A 25,153-nucleotide genomic window follows, 5' to 3' on the forward strand; every position below is an offset into this window, starting at 1 on the left:
AACTTAAAAAAAAAAAAAAGCCTCAACAGAAGAAGTTAAAGTTTATCAGAACATTTGTACAAGTGTGTAGATAACACTCAATCCTAAAGGCAGAGACGGATTTTAAATTTTAATTTAGCTTCGTTTAGTTTAATGGTGGTACTTATAAAATGCCTCCGAGTCCACTTGCATTATTGGCTTGTCTGGGGGATAAACAGCTGTGCAAATGATTTCAGCGTATTTTTTAAAAGCCGGAGGAAATAAAAACTGTCTCTGGAAAAGCCACACCTCACCCCGCTAGTTAATTCTTCAACAACTTCACTCCTCCTGTTGGGGGGGGAACTGGATCTAAGTGCCCGTCACCCCTGCGCTCTCCAGGGCGTGGCTTCCGAGCCTCACCCCTCGGGCACTCACCGTCAAGGCGAAGGTAGAGGAAGTTCCGAAAAGCAAAGTAATCCTCCATGATGGTCATGAGCGAGGTCATCTGGCAGAAAAGCAGCACGCGGTGATTAGTAGCTCGCAGTTTGGGCAGAATACGATCAAGAAGCTCAAACTTTCCTGAGGCCCGATACAGCTCAGCCCTGAACCCAAAAAGGCAAAACAAGAAGACAGTATTACTGCTGTCTTCTTGAAGGATCCAGTATTGCTCTCGTTTTCAGGCACTGCCTTGTGCGTAGTGAACATTCAATAAAATAACTGTGGAATGAATGAATGAATGAATGAATGAATGAATGACTATCCACTCCAGGGTGATGGGGGTATGTAAATGGAAAAAGAAAATGTTTCTATACAAAACCCATAAAGAGTACATTATAGATGCCAGGTATGATGGCAGATTCTGGAAAGAAATGGAAATCGTTTCATGTTCTGATTCTTTCACTGTGTGTGTGTGTGTGTGTGTGTGTGTGTGTGTGTGTGTGTGTGTGTCTCAATTCTCCCTCCCTCTTTCCCTCTCAGTTATACACACGTGTACACGAATATGTTGTATTTCCTTACACTGCTACTGAGCAAGCACATAATTATTAATTCAGGGCACGTAAGATTCATCCAAATATTTATTGAGCACCTACTACCAGCCAGGCACAACGCTCGGCATGTGTACGGGGATGAGAAAATAGAAACCCTGCCTTCAAAATGGCTAATTGCACATTGTGATAAGTACTGAAAAGAAAAATAGCAAGTTGCTATGAGACAATGCATAGCAACACGTGACGTCTTTAAATTAGAGCAGAGTTTGGCCAATTTCGGCCCTGGCCTGCTGCCTGTTTTTGTAAATAGAGTTTTGTTGGAATGCAGCCAGGCTCACTCATTTCTATTTTGTCTACGGCTGCTTTCATGCCACTGTGGGCCAAGTTGAGATAGAGACTTTTTGACCCACAAAGGTAAAAATATTTGACATCTGGCCCTTTACAGAAAAAAAAAAAAAAATTGCCAGCCTCTGATGCAGAGGGTCAGAGGTGACCTTGCTGAAGAGAGAATGGTTTAGCTAAAACCTCAGATAATGAGCAAAAAGGCAGCCAGGTGAAGAATGGCGGCTTGGGAATGGAGAGGAAGAGATTCCAGAAAGAGGGAAGCGTATGTGCAAAGGTCCTGTTGGAGTAAAGGAGGCTGGTGAGTCTGAGGAACGGAACACAAGCGTCAGGAGAATTCTGGAGATGAGGGCCAAGAGGCAGCAGGAGGGAGTGGGGACAGATGCCACAGGGTTCTTTTAACCACACTGGGTGTGTTAGCTTTCAGTGCAACGGGAAGCCCCTGACGGGTTTTAAACAGGAGACTGGAGAGATCTGCCACACCCTTCTACAAGATCACCATGCACACTGTGGAAGGATAGACTGGGAAGGGGACAAGAGGCCTGGCTTGCACAGAAGTTCATATCAAAAATAGGATAGTAGATTTACCTCTGTCAGGGTGTTAATGACCTAAACCAGGGCCTTTCCTCCACTGTAATAAACTACTTGTCTTTTGTCAACAGGCATGTGTTAAATTATTAAAACGTAATCGTAGGGCTGACGTGGCTGGGAACACCGGTCAGTGCACCTGCAGTCTACACTGAAGCGTATCGTCTGGCAGCTGATCCTGTGACACAGTGCGTGTTGTCTCTACAGACACATTTTCAAGTGTACGTCTTCCCAACATCCACCTTCCCGCCCCGACATCTCCTGCGGCCATGTTCTTAGTAAGCAACCTGGCCAGTCCCGTGATGGTGGCAGGAGTGACCAGAGCCAGGGGAAAGGGAAGCAAACAGGAGTGGGAGAGCCTAGAGGCACTGGTTCTGGATGGGTCCCCATCTCCGGTGCTTAGCCCAGGGACGCCATCTGCCTTTGGGATCCCAGAATGGCCCCTACATCCTCATGATCAATGTTCCCCGGGGCAAAACAGAGACTATCTGTTAATGCGAGGTTCTTTTTTGTTGTTGTAAGGCATGGCTCTCTTCAATGTCTGCTGCTAGGAAAAAAACCCAAAAACCAAAAAACCCAAAACAAACATTTCTCATACGGGCCATACTTTGACAAACTACTGTAAAGTCATCCATATTTATAGCAGACGAGACATTTCCTCTCACGCACGTCCATGTTAAGTGTCAACTTTAAATTTAATATGATAAGTTCTCTTTTCGGCTCAAGCTACACCACCGGTTATAAGTCACAATGTTTGAAGCTTCCACAACAATTTTTAGGACATGAGCATACCATTAAGTCTATTAAATGAGATCTATGTCCTTTGAATAGCCACATGCTTAAGGCATGGAGTAATTTATGCCAATAAAATAAAAGAGAATGCTGATGTTATCTCACCTCTGCTGAGGTGAGAGAGGACTGAGCAGGAGAACAGTACGTACGTGTGTGAGAGGAAACACTACGGAGGGAAAAGTTTAGGTATAACTAACTACTTTTTGGAAGAAAAATAAATTTTAAGATTTACCCATTGATGACCCCATTTGAATAGCCCAGGTGTTCAGCAAAGGATTCCTTTAAAAAAGAGAGGAGGAAAACAATGATTAAAAGAAAAAAACAAAAACAAAACCCAGACATGTAAATCATTAACTTAATAATGACTCTTGTAGTGAGGTCGTTCTATTTATTTCTTGAGTATAGTTAAACAAAATTAATAAATAGGAAAATACTTGTTAGACGATGAACCAGAAACCCCGTATCTTTGAATTCGGAGTTTTGTTCTGCCACGAACGTGTCCTGGGAGTTTCTGCAAATCTCCAGAATCTCATACTGAGATGACAGAATTAGTTTACTTATCAAACAGTGATTAAGTGTCCACTGACCCAGGTTTGAGCCAGGCAGGTACGGGGGACCCAGAAAGAACTGAGTATCTATCCCGAAGGAGTTAGGTCTAGACTAGAGGAAAAGCCTAATGTAAGCAAATCAGGATCAGACATACACATATGTATACTGCAAAGATATTTAACAGGTGCACTGTATCATAAATCTGAGTTTACTGACATTCTAAAATCCTCCCATACTGTGCTTTTCTTCCCTCTGTTACAGATAAGGCCCTAAATGGACACTGTTCCCTCAGGCGCCTGGCTTCCATTTTCAAAACAAAGAATTTTAGATTTAAAGAATGGTGGAATGTTACATCGAATTTTGAAATGCTTAATCACATAATTCCCTCCTCACTGATCCTGCAGAAGAAATAAATGACTGTTCTCCATGTGATGTTTCCATTCCTGCTTTATGGAGAGGGAGACCATCTGTGGGGAAAGGAAGCATATCACACCTTCACATTAGCCACCAGCTGTCACCCTTCTCTGCTTCCTTACTTTCTCCGACCCACGGAGCTTCCCCTCCAAGGGGATCAGATCTTCCCCTTTGGGCTCTCCTCTCGAATACCCTCATCGCCTGTGGTGGGCTCAGCCCCTCAGGATGCTGCCCCGCTGGCAAGATCAACACCGATGGACAACGGCCAAAGATCCCGCTCTGACTCCAGGAACCACGTGGGCCTGCCCATTCCACACGCAGCCACTCCCGGCTAGATTTTTGGGTTCTGTCCCTATCTCCAAGAGACGTAAAAACCATAGAGATGGTACGTGTCGGTGCATGGTGGCAAGTTGAGGAATTAGCAGCATTTTAAAAATGCTGTTTTCGGGGCACCTGGGTGGCTCAGTTGCTTAAGCGTCCGACTTCAGCTTGGGTCATGATCTCGAGGTTCGTGGGTTCAAGCTCTGCCATCAGGCTCTCTGCTGTCAGCACAGAGCCTGCTTCGGACTCTCTGTCCCCCTCTCTTGCTGCACACCCCCCCTCCAAAACTAAACATTTAAAAAAAGTGCCGTTTGTCATTTCCCTGGCTTGCAGGTGCTCCGGGGAAAAAGTGAGCCCACAAGAGAGGCTGGATTTCCGGTATGATTTTGTAAGAACAAAGGTTGTGGGGCAAACAATACAAAGACAAAGGCAAAATGCGTGCACCGACTCTGGGCTGTATGGGTGCTATGTGTGCCAAAACCGTGAGTCTCCTTTCTAGGAAGATGCTTCTGAAAGTTTTTGTGATTAAAAAAAAATGTAAATCAGACTGTCTCTCTACTGAGTGCTATTTACAATGTAAAGGGGCGCCTGAATGGCTCAGCTGGTTGAACTTCTGACTCCTGATCACGGTTCAGGTCATGATCTCGAGGTTCATGGGATGGAGCCCCGCATTGGGCTCGGGGCTGACAGTGCAGAGCCTGCTTGGGCTCCTCTCTCTCCCTCTCTCTCTGCCCCTCCCCTGCTCGTGCTCTGTCTCTCTCTCTCTCTCAAAATAAATAAATAAAATTAAAAAAAAATGTAAATATGCAAGTATTGGAAGGCATGTTACTTAAACTTAGCTCCTTTGATGATCTTCTCCCTCAGGTTCTCCGGATGGAAAAGCTTGAGGGAGGAAGACGTCATCCCCCTTCCTGACATGACCTCCCATGTTTCAAAGGCTAATTTTTGCATGAGAACCAAAATGAAATTAGGTTGACACTTAATTTTCCTAACTTGTAAGCTCTCAAACCCCTCTATGCATACGAATAAATATCTTAAAATTGTTTTGCGGGCAAAATGGGTGGGTGATGGGTTAGCCTGACATGACCCCAAGTCATTTTCATCATGAAGACATTTTATTGGCTCCCCACGCCCCCCCCCAGTCACAAACCAATGTAAATCCACCACAAATTCATTGCTACCTTTGATCTGTTTAATATATATTGTCAATTTACAAGATGCTTCCGATCTTATTTTTTCTTTGAAGTTTAGCCTCTGCCAGTCCTATAATCAATCTGTCACCATGAGATGACAGGTCAAGCACACTGAAGTTTGCAGATGCTGAGAGATTTTCACCAAGTCACACAACAAAGTAGCCCGGGACGTGGCCTCACGCCCCATGGTGCACCCACCGGATGCTCCTTCACTCTGTGTCTAAATAGCTGTGCCTTGACGGTGGGATCTTTTTCCTTCTTCTTTTTGTTTTTTGGGTGTTTTTTTTTTTTTTTTTTTTTTTTTAGTATTGCTGCAGCTGCCATTTTACTTGGATCCAGAACTTGTTAGCCTATAGCTACTCTGCCCCATGAACAGTGGTGACAGCAGTTATCAGGATGCCTGGGACAGGTTTCTAGGACAGGCACAGAATGTGCGATAAATACTCTTATCTGACAAGCGTGGTTACCAAAAAGAAGGGAGAAGAAAAACGAACCGTCAAAGTCAAGACGATTTGAAAGTCAGGAGGATGGCAGCTCGACTTTTATACTGTAATTATGAAATTTCTCATTTCCCAGAACCTTCGACTTATTTCCTTTTTTAACGAACGGGGGCAGGCGCTGGAGGCCTGCGGTGGCTTGTTCCCTGGAGCACCTGCTCACGTGCCGTGGACAGCAGGCACTGCCCTGGTGTGTAACTGCCACAAGGGCCATACGCATCAGCAGCAACGCTGAAAAATGGGAGACTATAGTTTGTCTCCTTTTCCTTCCTGCTCAGGTCAATTGTTCCCACTGGGGTGAAGTTCTGTCAATTTAGGAAACTTATTTGCACGCAATGAACAGGGAGGGAAATGTCCTCGCCCCTAAAAATAGCTCAGTGAGACCAGAGCGTCAGGATAAAAGCCGGGATTTACACTGTCGCGATAGGAGCCAGAAAGAGAAGAAAAAAAAAAAAGCAGATCGAAGCAACAGACCAAAGTCAGCGTCTTTTACAAAGAACGTTTCGAGAACGTCTTCCTCTTCAACAGGTATAAATACGTTATTTTAATATTTTTTTCACAGCATCCTTCTGAGGAAGCTGGCTGTATTCATCATTACCTTCAATTTCGCAGCTCCTACCATAACAAGGCAATTCACAGCACTTACCCAAACCCACATAATGAGCCAGAGCTTACAATATTTTCTCACTACTTTAAACCCTTGGTTATAAAATTCCAGCTGCTCAAGTGCTTGGTGCCAATGAGAATCCATAACCAGAAAATCCGTGTTTGTTAATTCTGCTTGTCGAGCCATCAGAACATACGTCTGCAACCTCCATGCATATTTTAACCCTCTTTCTTCCCTCTGTCGTTCCTTCCTTCTTTCCTTCCTTCCCGCCTTCCTTCTTTCCTACCTGCCTTTTTGTAAGAGTCGTATTCGCAGGACAGTGCGATCGGGATCAAACTCAACACAGAGCAGAACAGGGACTCACCTCGATGTGCTGGAACATATACGGGTGGTTGCAGATTTTCCTCAACTGCATAATAGTGTTCATAAGTGTCTTGGCACCTCCTTTCCCCTAAGGACGAGGGGAATAAAGACAGAACAAATGATTAATCGATCAGATACTCCCGGTTTTAAAAAGTAAGCTTTTATAGAAAGGGCCATAGGGTCTTCTAAGTAACCTATGCGTCTTGGGGTCCAAAGCTCCTGTTACACAGCTGTTCCCGAGTGACATAAAACATCTCCCTTGGGACTAACTTGTCCTACGGGAGGGAATTCTGTCGAGACGATGGCTTTGCGACCTGTCTATTCCCCAGAAGCCTGGAGAGAGAAGACAGACCAGATGCCCGGGGAGCGGCACCGGATTTTAAAACCTTCTAAGATGCCACCCCACGCTTAGGCAGAATATAGTCCCTGCAGAAGTGACATGAGCAGAGCTGAAAACTATTTTGGTGAGAGGAACACACTCTGTTCTCCATGCCCCAGTGCAATTTGCAATTGAAGAGGTTAAGAGACTTCCTTCGGCTACAACAAGAGCTAGAGGAAAGGCCCCAAAGTGTGCTTTAACAAATCAGCATTGGCAGGGACACGTCCCGGGAGTATGTGATGTCACGGCCGTGAGAAGACGCATAATGACACCCTGAGTTGCACTATTTTCTGTGATGTACCTTCTTATCCTTCTCGGAACCATCTGTGAGGAGGATCCCTTTGGCTTGCATATGGCGATAGAGAATCTTCTGCAGGGCTGACATGTCACACTTGATCACATATTCAACCTGGGCGAGAAGAAACAGCAAGTAGGTAAGAGGGGGGAGAAGGTGCCCGTGCTCAGAAGGCTGTTGAGGCGTGGCAGCGGGTGCACTCTCTGGAGCCCTGCAGGTGCCTCTGTTTCCCCTTCTTGGATTCACAGAGCGCAGGGTGGGATGGGGGTGGTGGGGGGACCACGGTCATCACTCCTAAAGATACCATTACGATGGAGGGACCTTCCAAAGGTTGTAGGTAACTGAGGCTAGGGTCATGTTTTCTGAAAATTCTTGACTTGTTCCATATTTGAGAAAGGGGGGGGGGGGCTTGCAAAATGTTCAAATTCAAAAATGTCCCATACAGAGTTTTTTCTTAGTATTTCTTCTGCTTCCTGGCTACACCCTCTCTCATATGAACAGAAAAACAGCGACTGGCCAATATCCCAAGATTTTCTGTTAATCATTTTTTTAATGGTCATACACAGCGACCCCAGTACTGGTCCAAAAGTGAGATTTGTAATAGCCCTAGGTTGACTACCATTAATCTCTGCTTTTCAGAGATGAGAGAATACTACCTGTGAGGACGGCAGGTGGGCAGGAGGGGGGGTGCGGAGAGGAATTAATCCAAAACTGGATGCAACTTTACGACCTTCTACAGAGAGCAAAGCCTCCTGTGCCTCCAGTTGGACTATTGCAAAAAATCCAATTTAAAACAGTTGGAGGGGATTCATGTGCCCTTGGCTTAACACGCACCTGCAATACTTCTAGCACGTTCTTAATGCATAAAATCTGCCTTGATTATTTCTTAGTATTATTTTCTTTATTAAAAAAAATCCCCAGAATACAAATGTGCAATTTTCATAATAAACGTCACATAAATGCCTAGAAATCTGCAGAATGTGATTAAAAGTCAATCAGCAAGCTGCCTAATGTTTAATAAACTGATTAAAAACGATCAGGTTATTTTCAGCTCTGAGGGCCAGGGCGAGGAGGTCACAGATGAAGAGAAGTTGAATATTCATTCAGTTGTTGCGTCAGAAGGCACCTTTGTCAGCCCAGATAGAGCGGCAATTAATAGCCTTCCGCCACCTGTTTTGATGCACCGACTAAGACTGGAGAAGGGCTAGCGTCTTTGCAGAAAAGTTAAGAAAAGCAAGCGACCTACCATATGCTTTTCGTTTGGAATGACCTTCTTGGCCAGAGAGGAAAAACCAAAATTTCAGGTTCATAAATTGAAATTCAAGTTCAAGTTTCATAAATAAGAATGGACTTACAACAGGCTGTCTGTTGCAGATACCTGACCCTGTACTGTTTTCACAGCACGTCGACTTTTTCAAGAGCTGTTCGCTGTCGGTGAAATTTGACCATGGTGAAGAGCAGTATTAGACAAGTTCAGACACGCAACAAGTTAGAAGCATAAAAATGGCACCAAGGGCTAATATCACCGAGCTCTTCCTGTGGACCCGGCCCTGTGCAAAGGGCGTTCTGTGCCTTCACTTATTTCATTTATTTATTTATTTATTTTTTTAAACGTTTATTTATTTTTGGGACAGAGAGAGACAGAGCATGAACGGGGGAGGGGCAGAGAGAGAGGGAGACACAGAATCGGAAACAGGCTCCAGGCTCCGAGCCATCAGCCCAGAGCCTGACGCGGGGCTCGAACTCACGGACCGCGAGATCGTGATGCCTTCACTTATTTCAAAATACGAGAGCTCTAGGAGAGGGTTACATGTTGTGTCTGCATTTTATACAGAACCTGAGCATCAGAAAAGTTGACAGTCTGGTTCAAAATGACAAGGGTATTTAATGGTAGAGTTAGGACTGGAGACAGAGGTCACTCTTTCCAGCTCTATGCTAAGGATGACCAAGGCCATCCAAGGCTACTCTGCCAGTAGGGATGGCCACCACTTGCTTTAAAGTGCGTTAGGGAGCAGCAGATACAGATATAGGGACAGATCCCTCAACTCCCTTCCCACCACTTAGCTACTGCTAAGCACTGGAGGGGAGGGACTTTGGGAAGCGGGAGGCACATATGATGACACCATGCAGACAGGGAAACCAAATACTCCTGCAGCATTCAGGTCAGCAGAGAAGTGAGCCCATCCCAAGGATCCAACAGCTGATCTAAGAGGGGAAGTCTCCCTCACCCTCCTCCCCTGCACCCTTAGGGGGTACCTAAGAGCAGAAGCTGCTCTGATACACATGATCATAATCACCGTCATAAGCTTCACAACTATATTTGACGTTTGCTCCCTGTACCTGCTCAGACAACTCCAAGCTGTTTTGTTTGACTTTATACTTTTCTCTAGGCCTGGGGTTGGGGTGGGGGGGTTACTCTTAGTGCCTCTTTTCTAAAAATTCTTATTCTACCTTAAGGGTTTTAAAAAGTATCTTCCCAGTGGTGCCTGGGTGGCCCAGTCGGTTAAGCGTCTCTCAGTTTCAGCTTGGGTCATGATCTCATGGTTCGTGGGTTCGAGCCCCGCCTCTGGCTCTGCAGCAGGCAGTGTGGAGCCCGCTTGGGATTCTCTCTCTCTCTCTCTTTCTATCTATCCCTCTCCTCCTCATGCTGTCTCTCTCAAAATAAGTAACTTAAATATATATATGTATAGGCATATATATATATATATCTCAAATATATATATGTATAGGTGTGTATATATGTATATATATATATATATATATAGGTGTGTGTGTGTGTGTGTGTGTGTATATATATATACACACACACACCTATACATGTATATCTCTTCCCCAATTACCGTATCTATCAGAGTCAATTTTCCCTTTCTTTTCCCTCAAAGAAGTAATTAAGCTTTTCTTTTTTATTAAAAAAAGTTTTTTTTAACGTTTATTCATTTTTGAGAGACAGACAAAACAGAGCGTGAGCTGGGGAGGGGCAGAGAGAGAGGGAGACACAGAATCCAAATCAGGCTCCAGGCTCCGAGCTGTCAGCACAAAGCCTGATGCGGCACTTGAACTCACTGGCCACGTTATCATGACCTGAGCCAAAGTCAGATGCTTAACTGACTGAGCCGCCCAGGCACCCCAACTATTAAACTTTTTTGAAGGCATCCTCTTCTCAGGTAGACATACGAGAGCACATCTTCCCAACACATGCCCATATATTTGCTTATGCATTATATGTAGGCACTAGCTTTAATATCTGAAGACACACATGGCTCTTAGGGCATAGTCATCAATGTTAAGGGCAGCTAATTTATTTCAAGGGTCCAATTTGATAACATCTAATTTTTTTTGGCCGATTGCAGCCCAATTACCCTATGATGTGGTTAATAAAAACTCACACCAGGAGCAAGAGAGGCCAGACTGCCTTTTTCTTACTGTTGACTTACGCTTATGCTCTTCTTCTTGCTTTCAACCCGCAGTCCTTTGTGGAATCTTTTTAAGTCCTTTGTCCATTATGGGGGCCAGGAGTGTTGTGTTAGTTAAAATCAGACCATCCTACATCCTCTGATCTGGGTACAGGGAACTCAGCATAGCCTCACAAGAGGCAAGAAGTGCAGAAGCCGGGCTGTGAGGGTGGGTGGGCTGCCAGATGCCCGGGTAGTGGTGTTTCCCCTCACACTCCCCCTGGGGATCACCTACCCAATCCAACCCAGGCACGTGACTCATTTCTCCCGTGCACACCGCATGGGTACCCATTCCAGTCTGTATGCTAAATGTCAACAAAGCTTAATTTTTAAAAATATTTTTAATGTTTATTTATTCTTGGGTTATATTAACTTTTAAAAATAAAAAAAAAATTAAGCTTTGTTAGGGTGCCTGGGTGGCTCAGTTGGTTAAGCATCCAACTTTGGCTCAGGTCATGATCTCGCGGTTTGTGGGTTCGAGCCCCGTGTCAAGCTCTTTTCTGATGGCTTGGACCTGGAACCTGCTTCAGATTCTGTGTCTCCCTTTCTCTCTGCCCTTCCCCTGATTGCTCTCTAAGAATAAACATTTTTAAAAAAAGTTAACATAAATGGAAGTTCTAAAACCTTCTTCCCATACCCCAATGGACTGCCAGTACGCACCCCTGCCCAAACACACTCCCTGAAGCGCCTGCTCTGGAGACCTCTGCCCTGGAGTGCTTGAATGCCTGCATTACTCATCCACATGGGCTGGATGATGTTGCCTTTCATGGTCATGTCCTTGTTCAAGGTGAGTAGACCTCGTCTCCACACCATGTCTGACCTCTCACACCATGTCTGTTTCTGGTGTGGCTCCCACACCTTCTAGCCCAGCCATACACACAGCAGGCAGGCAATGAGAGCTATGTGTTGAGAAAAGGGCAGCCTGAACGATTATTAAGTAGACACAGAGACCAAGAGGAACCAAGTGAAAGAAGTTTCTATGATGCTCACGCCCCTTAAACTGCCGGGTCCGAGAGATGTGATGGCACCTGATTATGGCATGAACGCAGAAGTTCCTTGAGATATGCCGGTGCTGCAGGAATGAAATCTGTGCCTCTTTCATAGGGAGAATCCCCCCAACAAGTGAGATTGGCGAGGGCCACTGGGGCTATTTTTGTTCATGTGTGAAAGTGAGGTACTGAGCTACACTCAGAATAATTGTCTCCTAAGAATTCTTATGTTAGTAAATGACCAAACTGGTCCCTACAAGGAGCCACATCAGGTGATTGTACTGGCCCAGAGTCTGCTCCACACAACCCCATAAAAGTTTTGAAGCTTTAGCCATAGTTTCCTCCTGAATAGTACTCTTCACTTTCAACTTCCCTCCCTAAAGGATATGTTACTGGCACAAGCAATGTAGATTACACTGTGTGACATATTACCACTTTCTGAACTGAGGTTTCCAAACAATAACATTAAATATTTGCAAGTCTCAAGTTCTGGAATCTGTGGTGTGAGAGCCCCGAAGTAATGATTTATCACATCAAGCACTCCACGGATTTATATAAGGAAGATACAAGTTGCCCATCTAAGGGAAGCCTGTTTGTGGTTTTACACAGATGACATCAAAATCAGGATCGATTTTGGGCAGGTCAGCCTCTAGTCAACCTCAGGCATCGTACACATATTTGAGCATATTTAGACATCAGTATGTACACAGCCGATTGCAAGTAGAGTTGCTTCTTGATTGTATGAATTAACAAAGTGGAGAGTCAGCATAGACGACCCCAAACGGGGGCTAAATCGCAAAATCAATTTTTATTTAGTTTACGTTAGGTTTTACATACGTCCTTTTGTATGAACTGCCTTTCTTTCCTGAGTGGAAGGAATGGATTTCATGTGACAAATTGGTGGTGGTGTTGGAGGCACTGGGGGGACAGTACATCCCCCCTGCTCATTAGATGGATCATTAGACCTATTACATTATTAAATACTCATGGATTAAAACAAATTTTTATTAAAAACTCACCTACTCGAGCTAATTTTTCTATGAAACAGGGCTGCACATCCCAAAATTCTGGCCCTTAGATGCCTGTTTTAGTTTCATCAGAGGGAGTACAGGTTCCTGAGCCTACTCCAGCTACACTAGACAGAATTACTGTTTAATACATATGGAATATATTTTGTATTCTGAAGAGTTTTTCTGTCTTAAAACTCAACGATAAGAAACGATCCAATAAAAAAAAAAAAAAAAACAGGCAAGAGATTTGAGCACCATTTCATCAGAGAAGGTATATGGAGGCCAAATAAGCCATGAAAAGATGCCCAACATCAGTGGAAAATGGAGAAATGCAAATTTATGACAAGGTATCAGTGCACCCCTGTTGAAATGGCCAAAAAGGTCAAGAAAGCTGATGACACTCAAAGAGTACTGACGAGAATGTGGAGGAAACGCCCAGCTCAGACACTGCTGGTGCAACTGCAAAATGGTTCAGGAAGCTTAGAAAACAAGTCAGTTTAGAGAATTTCCTGTAAAGCTATGTGTACATTTACCACAGGACCCAGCAATCCCACTGGAGTGAGATGAAAAGCTATGTTCGTGCAGAAACCCACGCACAGTGTTTATAGCAGGTGGATCCACAATCATCAAAAACCAGAAACAACCCAACTGTCCCCTCAAATAAATGGACAGACACCCCACGGTGCACCACAGACCAGAAAGCTACTCAACAATACAAATGAGGCAACCATTGATACAGGCAACAACTTGGATGGAGCTCAAACACACTGTACTGAGTGAAAGAATCCAGATGCAGAAGGTCTGATGAGACACGATGACTGATTCTATCCACGTGACAGTCTGGAAAAGGCAAAGCTATACGGATGGAAAACAGATCAGGGGTCGCACGAGGCTAACGGTTCCAGAGAGGATTTGGCTAAAAACAAGCAGCGCCAGGGGATCGGCGGGGGGGGGGGGGGGGGGGGGGGGGGGGGGGGGAGGGGGAGGGGGGGTCTGGGAGGTAGAAACATTCTGTATTTTGACTGTGGGTACGATTAACAGGATTATGCATTTGTCGAAGCCCACAGAGCTGTATACCCGAGAGACTAGATTTTATCATATGTAAAGTTAGAAATAAAATGAAAAAACACTTTCCTAACTGGTTGCGTTTCATGAGAGCATTTGAGAATTCTTACTATGGAATATGTAGCCTTTTCCTACCATCAGCCATAATTCCTATCCAGTTCTTTATACAGGCTGAGAAAGACATACACGTTGTTTGTGGTGTCTGATTTATCACACCTGTAATAGGTATATATAATATATACACGTGTGTGTACATCTTATCATCTGTATGTTTACACATATCACATCTGTAATATGTATACGTAAAATACAAGTGTATGTAATACGTATACATCTATGTTTATGTATGTGATATTATCTATATGTTGGCATATATTATACCTGTGATATGTATATGTAATATATACACTATGTATGTAATATACACACGTGTCTATGTATATGATACCATCTATATGTTGGTATATGATATATTACGCCTGTAATATGTGTATGTAATATATACACACATGCGTGCAATAAACATACATATATATGTAATACACACGTGTATGTAATAAATATACATACATGTACATGACACCATTTCTATGTTGGTGTATGCTATATTACACCTGTAATATGTATATGTAATATAAACACAAATGTATGTAACACACGTGTGTGTGTGTGTGTATGTGTGTGTGTGTGTACACACCATCTGTAAGCAGATGGGGGCAGAAGGAAGCTCCTTATCGCCCCAGGATGCCACTTTAATGGCCAACCAACTTCCCTCAGGTAAAAAAGCCTAACAAGACAAAAAAAGAAGAGAAGGAACACAGGCCAAACCACATCGACAGCTACATGCACAAGCAGTGTGATTAGCTCCCTACTCACCTGGAAAGGTTTATGGGCACAGAATGGGGGAGGGCCCCAGAAAAAGCAAGGAGGAGCAGAAGGTGACAAAGAACTTGAGGTGAACACAAAGGAGAACTTCAAGTCAGCAGCAGACAGAGCAACACGTGTAGACAGTAAGGAACATGGCAGCAGCAACTGTCACTGGTCCAGGGTGTATCGCATGCCAGGCTGAGACTTAGAAGTGCCACCTCCATGAATCCTCTCAACGACTGTAGGAAGGCAGGTATTATTTATTTTCCAGTTCACTGAGAGGAGGAGCACTGAGACTCACTGGATTAACTGACCAACGCCACACGGTTAGTAAGAGACAGGCAGTGGGGGACCCATGTCCGCTCCGGCAGGCAGGGCCCGTTATTCCTACTCCACGAGCTGCCTCCACAAAAGGCAGCTTATCCACAGATAATATACCACATACAGGGCATGTACCATACCTCAAATAATACTCTGGGTATTAAAGAATATAAAGTGTAGTTTATGCAGAAGACATGCTCTCGAAAATCGAATCCTAATTTTTTTTAAGTTTATCCATACTCAGGAAGCTCTCTTGTGAAAGGAACAGTGAAAAAAAGTAGTTTAGTAAAGCAAAGAATTCCTCTGTGACACAAACTGATCACCCCATAACCCTTATTCTGGGCAAGCTGGGAGTTTTATATAATGGGTTTTCTTTTCTTTTTAATGTTTATTTACTTATTTTTAGAGCGAGAGGGAGAGAGAGAGAGTGAGACAGAGAGAGACAAAGAGAATGCACATGTAGGGGAGAGGGGCAAAGGGAGAGAGAGAAAGAATATGAAGCAGCCTCCATGCTCAGTGCAGAGCCCAGCACAGGGCTCGATCCCACAGCCGTGAGATCGTGACCTGAGCCGAACAACAGTTGGATGCTTAACTGAGTGAACCACCCAGGCGCCTTATATAATGGATTTTCTTAAAACAGGGCATACTTCCAGCTTGTGATGTGTTCTTTTTTAAGATTTTTTTTTATAAGTTTATTTATTTATTTTGGGAGACAGAGAGCGAGCGGAGGAGGGGCAGAAGAGAGGGAAACAGAGAATCCCAATGTCAGTGCAGAGCCTAGTGTGGGGCTCGAACCCCACAAACCTCACAAACTGTGAGATCATGACCTGAGCTGAAGTTGGATGCTCCACCAACTGAGCCAGCCATGTACCCCATGTGATGTGTTTTTAAAAATCTGTCTATATTACCCAGTCCTGGAAGTAAGTAAACAAAATTAACAAGTATTATGAAACGAATAAATGAAGGACTTCGGTTAGTTACCTTTTATTTTATACTTCTAACGAAACAAAAGAAGTATAGGATACGTTAAAATTATTAACATCCACTTCTATACCTTTCAGGATCTCAGTAACAGTATAATGACAAGTAGTTAGAGGGGGCCACTGACCAATGGACCCATGCCCCAGTTTATTCAAGAAGTACGGTCCAGTAAGGGGATTACCCAAAGACACCAAGACCACAGGAAGTCAAAGAAATATCAACCACATTCAATCCCCAGGATCCATTCACTAGCAAAATAAAATACTTATTTAGTCTTCTGCTGGGATAAGAATGATATAAGGACTGTATTTATTTTTAATTCTTTTTCCTGACTGTTAATGAGTAGGGAAATTAGGAACAGAATTCGGTCTTAATAAAGAGATCAGCTTTGTATACTACCCTGTCAACTCCCACTTAAAAAAATGAACAGGATGAGCCAATCTGTCCAAAAAAATAGAGCCCTTACACAGAAAAACACAATGATGCAAAATATACATTTCTGAACTGGCTCATCTATGGAGAAAACTCAAATCCAAGTATCTCATACAAGTCATATACAATGTCAAACAATCTATCTTTAAGACAATATAATTTAGAACTCAGAAGTGTGTGCTTCCAAAATAGGATCAGAAACATATTAAACTAATACCCAGGTCAAACCAAAAAATGTGCAGGGAAGGGCTCAATAGACATTCTAAGGCACTGAAAAGTCCTGATAAATACCTGCCTAAAAGGTTCACAGGAGGTTACTTTTTATGGTGCAGGACAAAATCCCTGTCCAAGAATAATTAGATGATGTGTCTATAATTTGCAGGAACTCTTGTTTTTCACTTACTATCAGAACAGTGGCATCACAAGCATCACAAGCATTCAATAGATTTCTAGGAAACCTGGCAAATGTCTAGTAGGCCTTTTGCTGATGATTCAAGCCCCAAACTCATGTCCTGGTTTGACTCACCAGCACATCAATTCTGTGGCTCCTGCAAGAGTAAACTCAATGAGGCCAATAACTTAAAAAAAAAAAAAACCAACACCTTAAAGTTACAGTATAACATTAAACGAACACAAGGTTAAGGGAAGGTAAGTTAAAGCTAAGATGTAGGCAGACTCTATGAATTTGCTAATTTTATAAAATCTGCCCCAGAGCCTTAGGAAACCGGGCTGGAGACACCAAAATTTCCCTTCTCTCCCTACCCTAAAATCTCTAGCTTCTATCAAACAAAAAAAGGACATCACGCTATTTCCGCGACACCACCTGTGACTCAAACACAAGCCTGCTGTTACAGAAACACAATTGAAGGTGCAGAGAGAAGCCACCATTTTTTTGATTTTGCAACATACTTTTTCTGGCAGCTGGGATTCAACTTCTTTCTTCAGCCTCCTCAATAAAAATGGTCTCAACACCTTGTGCAGGCGCCTGATGATCAATATAGTTTCTTCTTCATTCAAGTCCACCTACAAGAGAACCTCAGGTGAGTCGGACATTTTTTTTTTTAATGATGTTTCACTTAATAACACTTTAGGCTACCTTTCTTATTTGTTGCAATGCACGACTGAAATTGTATGTGCAGCACGAAGGCCAGGTCATTCATTACCTCTGAATTCTCTTCCCACGTGCCAGGTGGTAATAAAATGGACTCTAAATGGGTGTCTCTCTCTTAATGTGCAGTTCCATGGAAAAGGGGCCAGAGCCCCCAGCTTCCCAGTTGAGAATCTTTTGGATAGGATTGCAACAAAGCCTTACTGAAGACTGAGACAGAACCCGAGGGAAGGGGCAAGAGTTCGTGTGTTCTCACTCGAAGCTGAAGCGTTAAGCTAGGCTCTTAACTTGGATTGTCTCCGATGCAGAAACACACCAAGGCCATGTGGCCTGAACATGGAAAGAAAAAGAGAGCAGATCTAGTTTGTGTTGGTGAGCTTCCAAGCCTCTCTACCTCACTCTTCCTTTCCTCTGCCCTCATCTCGTTCCACCCTCTGTATACATAACCTCGTCTAGAACCTCTGTGTCACCTTCCTCTATGGACCTCTAGGGGGCAGATTTCATTGGCGTTGCTTTCTACACGCGGGCAAGCCACTGAATTTCTGACAAAGGGCAAAGATCCCTATAACGTACTTCGAGATTCAAGGGCTGAAGAGTTCCAACATAAATGTTTCGACAGCTTTCTAAGTGGCTTTTCAATCCCACAGTTAAGAAACCGCTAATCAAAAGGACAGGTACCCATTTCTTTTCTTGCAATGGCCCATGTCTTCCTTTCAGAAATGAGCTCCAAGACAAAAATTGATGGTGGAAGGAATGAAAATAAGGAATGTGAAAATGGCTGCTCCGGGATCTGAGGAGCATTTATATAGACACAAAACTGAGGCTCACACAAAAGCCGGAAAAAAAAATGTGTACAGAGAATTAGTGTGGACTAGCTCAGTTTTACACACAAATTCTTCAGGGGGATATAGTTTGACGAGAAGCCCAAGTTTACAACAAGGAAATATCTGTTTTAAGGTTTGTGCTCAATTGGTTCGGTTGATCTGGTTAAACTGATTCAACAAATATCTCCCATTCATCCTCCCTGTGGCCCTTGTAGATAAACATTCCAACAGTCAGGAACATTCTCTGCTGGCCTACTTAACATGTTGGCAAAAGACCAAGGACCTAGATTCTAGGATCCTAGACCATTTTCTTAGGACAGAAAATAACCCTGGAAAGAGAACATATGCATCCACTGATTAGCTCTGTAAAGTAAGCAACACTGTAAACCACCCTACGGGCTTTCTGTGGCGCTAACATTCTTGGCTTTGGGTTCCTTATGTTCATTTCATTCCCATACGTGGAAAATACAAAAGTTAGACCAGTACCCTTTCTCCAGTCATGGCAAATGGAGCATTAAACCACTGTTCAAACGTGCTGCAGCTCTTAAAAATCGTGGGGAGGAGGAAGTTAAGGAGGGCCCAGAGTTCCGGGAGCTTATTCTGCAGTGGGGTCCCGGTCAACAGGATCCTTCTGGGGGCCACATAGTGAGTGTTCAAGACCTGAGTCAGCTTGCAGTGGTGATTCTTCATTCGGTGGCCTTCATCCACTATCATGTATTTCCACCGAATCTGCAACACATGAGGAAGGACCAACATGTGGTGAGCTAGGGAAAATACCACAGGAAGGCAGTGGTGAGGAAAACCAAAGAATTCATACTTTGTGCATAATACAGTGTGATTCCCCCTAGGATAAAAGAATCTCAACAGTCTATTTCCCATACCTGATGGATCACGTAAGACGTCATGTGATGATGGAACGTCAAAGCCACAATGCTGCATAGGGGCCATGTGATTCCAAACCGCCCTTCCCAAAGAAGGGAACTTAGCCCAGAATGAAGTGGTCGGGCCAGGACTAGCTCCTGTGTCTCGCCCCCCAACACCCCTCCTATTGATGCTATCTCAGATTTAGTGTTCATGCTGCCTCTGCTCCTAGAAAGTACAGAATAGAGCTCTCCACTTAAAGCAGAGATTACTGACTGGTTTTCCAAGGTGGCGTCAGCAGGTACTTAGAGCTGAGCTCTTCCGGCTTCATGCCTTCGTTTCTATTATTATATTGGCTGACTAGTACCTTTGGGGCTTGGCTCAGCTCAGTGTTCTTTTTTCTTTTTAATTTGAATGAGTTGCTAACATTTAAAAGTTGGAATTATTTCACATAAAAATCTGGACATCCAGCTTCTCTTAAAAAAGAAGATCTGGCAACTTGGAGTCTGTCAGTTCAGACAAATTCCTTACCTGCCAGATCTAGGATCACTCTTTTGAGATAGCTAAAATGAAAGGACATACTCACTAGCACTGAAGACAATGCTAAAATATCATCCCTCTATTTGTGCCAGAACTTCGGAATTAAACACAATCTTCTTTCCCAGCATGACTACTGCTTTAAAAATAAAGAATGGCCATATGACACAATCTTCCCTCCTAAGTCTACTAGACACTGGCCCCTTCCTCTCTCATAACTTACCCTTCAGCCCTCTTCAAGGTCACTGGTCTCAGTTTCTTTAAGTGAGAACAATAAGGAATGTGCCACTAAGCCTATTCATTCCCTACAAAACAGTGGAAATGGCCAAGAAAAGCATCCGGTGCTCAGATGTCCCTGGATCCTGCTGCAAAGCTCCCAGAGAGAGGAGGGAGACTAGCAAAGTATTTTAGGTGGTTCCTGCCTTCCTCATGAGAAGTGACGGTAAAATCGGGGGAAAAGAAATAAAATCATCCGCCAGGTTGGGACGTTCGGGTAAAAGAAACTACCAGAGTTTGGTGTTGTTTACTCTTCTTTCACCATTTCTAAGAAAAGCATTTAAGAACCAAGCTGTATGGACAACTGTCCCAAGCTTACCGACAGCATGAAAAGAGGCCAGCAGATAAAAATGTATTCAAGTAAGCATTCTAATCTAATTTCCTAATTTAGCTTATGACCTAACAAACAAGGAATCAGGGGACGCTGATTTTGCTAATTTGCTAATTTACCAATTAGGTCTTCTGCTTGGGCAAAATATTACTATCCCTTTCTATAGCCTCAGTAACAAATAAAAGCAATTCATCTCATTATCAGGCATCTCTGATGAATTCTGAAATACATACGCAGAAGATGTGATAGGGTGTTTTTTTTTTTTTCTAAAGAATCTCAAATGTGCAAACACATTCCCGCAGTAATATTGAAAACATGTCATTTTTGACATGTTCAATGTCAAATTCATCTCTGAGCCGGAGGAGCAGGAACACAGCACTATTGCCACTGTCATCTCAATTATTAAACCCCCCTGGGAGCACACTTCCTGTATGTTACTGCCTGTGATGCCACGAAGGGAGCACTCCGTTCCCAGAGCACAGGTTTAAGGCAGAGAAAGAACAGGTCCAAGAAACAGGGATTCCGTTCAGTTCTGGCCATAACTTAGTTTCAGATTATAGCACTTCGGTAGCACCGTGGGGGAAAAAGAAATTACCAAAGGGGAAACCAAAAGGAACTTTTCATAGTTGCTCCCATGAACCAATGTATTTCTGTCATTCGGCAAGAACGCATCAGGAGGCAAGGTGATACAAGTGAAAAACACTTTTCTATTTTATGGCTAAAGGACAACTTAGGACGTACAAATTAAGAGCCATGAAGGTTGCAGGTGGAAAAACAAGCCTCTCTCAGCTTCAAGTAAATAGAGAAACAGCCCAGAGTAATTCAAACAATAGCCCATTATTTTACCAGGAAAACCTAACACAGGAATAGCACCAAAGCCCCAGCCTGGATGAATGTTTGTATGGAGAGGTGCCCACTCATCTTTGGAGAGACAAAGGCACCAGAGGAATGAAGTCACGCGGCTGACAATAACCCAGGGCAGCAAAAACAATTATTTCTTCCACAAGCAGGTTCAGGGCCACTGGAGAGAAAAAGAGTTGCAGAGGGAGCCCAGGTGAATTTCTTAAGAGATGTAAACTCATTAACTATGAGAGGCTAGGTAAGAGAAGCAGAATCAATGACATATGCCAAAAAAAAAAGCATGCATAAAATTAAAACCCAAGACCAAAATATATCTGACTCTGCAAGTGAGCGAAAGCGAGAGAGAGAGAGAGAGAGAGAGGAAGGGAGGGAGACAGTGAGAGGGAGAGGGCAAGGGGAAGGGAGAGAAGCCATCTAATGATCAAATTATAGTAGCGAGTATAATTTGGGGAATACTTTACGCTCCAGTGCAATGGTCCATAATTAGAGGTAAAAGAATTTTTTTTTCAAACATACCTTTGCAAGAATGTGCTTGTCTTTGATAATGTACTCATAAGTAGTCAAGAGGACGTTGAATTTGCCACTCCGCAGCTGGGGGACAAGGGAACGACGCATGGCAGGGGTGCCCTGAATGGAAAGAAATACATACATATATACATATATATATATATATATATCCCAATGGAAGTAATGTGAGCATTTTGTCTCACTATTCATGGCTTAATGGAGCCCAGACACGTGACTGAGAATTGCACATATATGCATTATCATATACAGATCCATTATCCAGGAAGGAAGTGCTTGGCAAAATCGCACACATCTGGACAGTTTTCAGACCCTTACAGACAGGCTTTCCCAGTGAAAACTGAGGGTGGGGAAAGAGAGAAAAGGAAATTATGGCAACCTCGAGGTAGCAGAGACCCTGCTGCCCTGCTGGAATGCTTCATTTCTATGGGACCGTGCAGCAGGCAGCCCGAGCGTCCGGGTAATTGCGAACTTTGCGGGAACCGTGGGCATAGAGGCACGCGGAATGCGCGATATTTGTCATTTGTATTACTCTCATCAGAAACCTCGCAATATGATAATTAACAATTTTCTTCTGCATTTCACTATCTGAAAGTAATTATGGTTTATTACAGTAATCTTCTTGGGATGATTAACTCACACTGTTTGGTACATGATGTACATGACAAAACTTTACAACCAAATACAGTTCACAGATGTGCATATGGAACTAAGAAAAAAAAATAGGGTCTATTTTTTGCTTCTCCACATTTATATATAAATACAGCATTCCAAACCTTGTAAGAAATTTTCACCACAGAAGGAGCCCATTTGTCAAATTCATATGTCCAGTTAGACAGAGTCCTATGGAACAAAAAAGAAAACATTCAGAGAAAAAGACATTTGTATGAAAAATCAGTGGTTAAAAAGATGTTCTTATTCATGCTCAGGCCTCGCCTTGAAAGGGGCTAGAGAGTATAAATTATCTCAACTAAGTATCTCTTTTAAAGGTGTGGAAGTAAGAGATAAGTGGAGAATAAGACGCCCCAAAGCATGACAAGTGTGTGTGTGTGTTCCTAAGAAATCTCCTAAGGAAAAAAAAAATTAATGCATAAACATAGAGGGGGAAGAAAAACCTTAGCAATTGTCAGAGTGATGTGTGGGGACTCTTTAGAAGCAGCCATGTAAGTGCACAGAAAAGTTGAGTCAGGAAAAAGAAATTTTATAAAAAGCACATGAAAATATTAAATAAATATGTGAAGATAGAGTAAGGGAAAAACATTGAATGCCCTTTTTTTTTTTTAAATCCCTGAAAACATCACCGTAATATAGGAGTCCAAACATGAACAATATAGGTAAAGAGCAAAATATATACTTGAAACATAGATATAATACAAAGGATGTCTAAATACCACGGATTTGGATAATGCAGATTCAGAAGGCTTGCAAATAGTCCTTGTTTGGACCGAATTTGCAAAGGCTAAACCAGAATCCTTTTTTTCTCAAGGTCCAAGACTGTACCAACACTGGGATCGACAAAGATCTCAGGGACTAAAACTGTAATCTAACACCGACAGCCAGAGACCCCATTCTGGAAGGGGGGCTCTTCTGAACAGGTATTCCTTCTCTCAGAAGAGGCAGAGAAAGACCTCCGAGGAGACGCACAGTGGGCCAGGCTCTGGGAACTGAATGGAGAACAGCAAGACCCATCCTGATGGCTGAAATTAACCTGCATGTACCAAAGGCAGTTTAATGCAAAATTCAGTTACGATTGTGATTTAGCTTCTGCTTTAAAAGATACAGCGAAGACAGGTTGAATAAGACATACTTTTTGAATTTCTGCAACCTTTTGGAAATGAGACAAGGGAAAGCTATCAAAGAAATCTTTAAAAAAAAAAAATATGTCCAAGCCTTTCCACCTCGGGAGTCACTTAAAGTGTCACCATGAATAAGACCTAACTGTGCCCTGTGCAGGCTGTGTAGACTACAGGGCTAATGGCTGATAAAAATCACTTTGTCCTGTGTTTAAACAGCCATTCAAAGAGGCTGGGGGTTGAGGGGGAGGGTGGGCAGTGAAAACCTAAATCCAGATTAGATGCTCTTGGTAATCCCACGACCTGCTAAAATTCTGCCTTAAATGAAAAAACAAAGATGAGCTACTAAGAGGGCAATCTACAACCTAGGGAAAGATAGTGCGAAATAAATGACTTTACTTACGAAAGGGGAACAATGATGAGATAGGGGCCATTGAGTCTTTTGTGCTCCATCAGATAAGTGATGAGGGCAATGGTCTGTATGGTCTTTCCTAGCCCCATTTCATCAGCTAAGATCCCGTTCAAATTGTTATTATACAGGGAAACCATCCATTCCAGGCCCTGGAGCTGAAATGAAGAGTAATTGCTTCAATTATCCAAGATCTGCACAGGTAATTAATACTAATACAACTCAAGTGAGGCTGTGACTTCTTAACTCCTCGGTGCCGTAGGTTGCATTTCCCACAGTAGGCAAGTGGGGGGAAGCACCAACACAAAAAGAATTTAAAATATGAGCCTGTAATCATTCCGGCTGCTTGGCAGGTGCTAAGTGTTAATCAGATTTAGAAATGACGGGCTGCAGCATACTGGTGGGATTTTAAGCAGCTTTCCTGCTCATCCCTACTTAGCATTTCACAGTATATGACATTCCACAGTGATTATAAATGAAGAAAACCCAAACTAAAATCCATTCCAACCACTCCAAGAACAAAAAGCCAATGTGAGGATTAGAGACAAACAAACCAGAAGGCAGGTTTGGCACACAGATCAGAGATCATTAGAAACAGCCTTCTTGGCAACGTAGAGACTCCCCCGGGGCGGGATCCCCTCCGGGAGGAAGCAGGGTGACCGGGGAGCCAGGGGCGCGCTGCTGGGTCCACAGGAGCACATTTCCTTGTGGAGAAAAAGCTCCCAGGCACCACTTTGCAATGTGGGTGCCCCCCATGGGCAGCGCACTGGAAGCTGACTACCTGCAAACAGGTCCCACAGATTTTTAAAGTACAAGAGCTCTGCACCAGAGATGCAGCTTTGGGGTTCCTGTGTTAACTACAAGAAAGCTTGGGTGAAAATACGGAACTGCTCCACTTCCTTCCCCCAACCACCAATACCACTACCATCCCACACATGTTGGATTTCAATGGTAGAAGCAATTTAATGTATTTATTTACGTGATATACAGTTACACACTTACATGTTACATAATACATAGAACTATTCACCTAGATGTGTATTACATATTACACAGAAGTAAATGTGAATATACAAATACATAAATACGCATATCTGCTGAAACCAATTTAGCTTGCTGATGAAGTTATACTTAGGGAAATGTTCCTTTTAATTTATTTTATGTAAGAACAAAGCGAGTAATTCAACGATTTTCGTTAGTTATTAAGTGACTGTTCTGTGCAAA

General features: G+C 43.2%; 1 protein-coding gene across 6 annotated transcripts in view; it reads right to left on the minus strand.

Annotated features, from left to right (window-relative positions):
* SMARCA2 (SWI/SNF related BAF chromatin remodeling complex subunit ATPase 2) overlaps positions 1 to 25,153 on the minus strand; it is a 180,528-nt gene that overhangs the window by 89,411 nt on the left and 65,964 nt on the right. For all 6 annotated transcript variants that reach the window (XM_086684935.1, XM_086684940.1, XM_086684938.1 and 3 more), the window contains exons 15-23: positions 23,924 to 24,087; positions 22,504 to 22,570; positions 21,719 to 21,829; positions 18,823 to 19,065; positions 17,314 to 17,427; positions 7,294 to 7,401; positions 6,615 to 6,701; positions 2,902 to 2,948; positions 394 to 560 (exon numbers count right to left, since the gene is read on the minus strand). In XM_086684935.1, the coding sequence (XP_086541061.1) occupies positions 394 to 560; positions 2,902 to 2,948; positions 6,615 to 6,701; positions 7,294 to 7,401; positions 17,314 to 17,427; positions 18,823 to 19,065; positions 21,719 to 21,829; positions 22,504 to 22,570; positions 23,924 to 24,087 (1,108 nt within the window). The remainder of the gene's footprint in view (positions 1 to 393; positions 561 to 2,901; positions 2,949 to 6,614; positions 6,702 to 7,293; positions 7,402 to 17,313; positions 17,428 to 18,822; positions 19,066 to 21,718; positions 21,830 to 22,503; positions 22,571 to 23,923; positions 24,088 to 25,153) is intronic.

The sequence above is a fragment of the Puma concolor genome, chromosome D4 (assembly GCF_028749965.1).
Source record: "Puma concolor isolate L17-30 chromosome D4, mPumCon1.1.hap2, whole genome shotgun sequence".
Classification (NCBI taxonomy): Eukaryota; Metazoa; Chordata; class Mammalia; order Carnivora; family Felidae; genus Puma; species Puma concolor.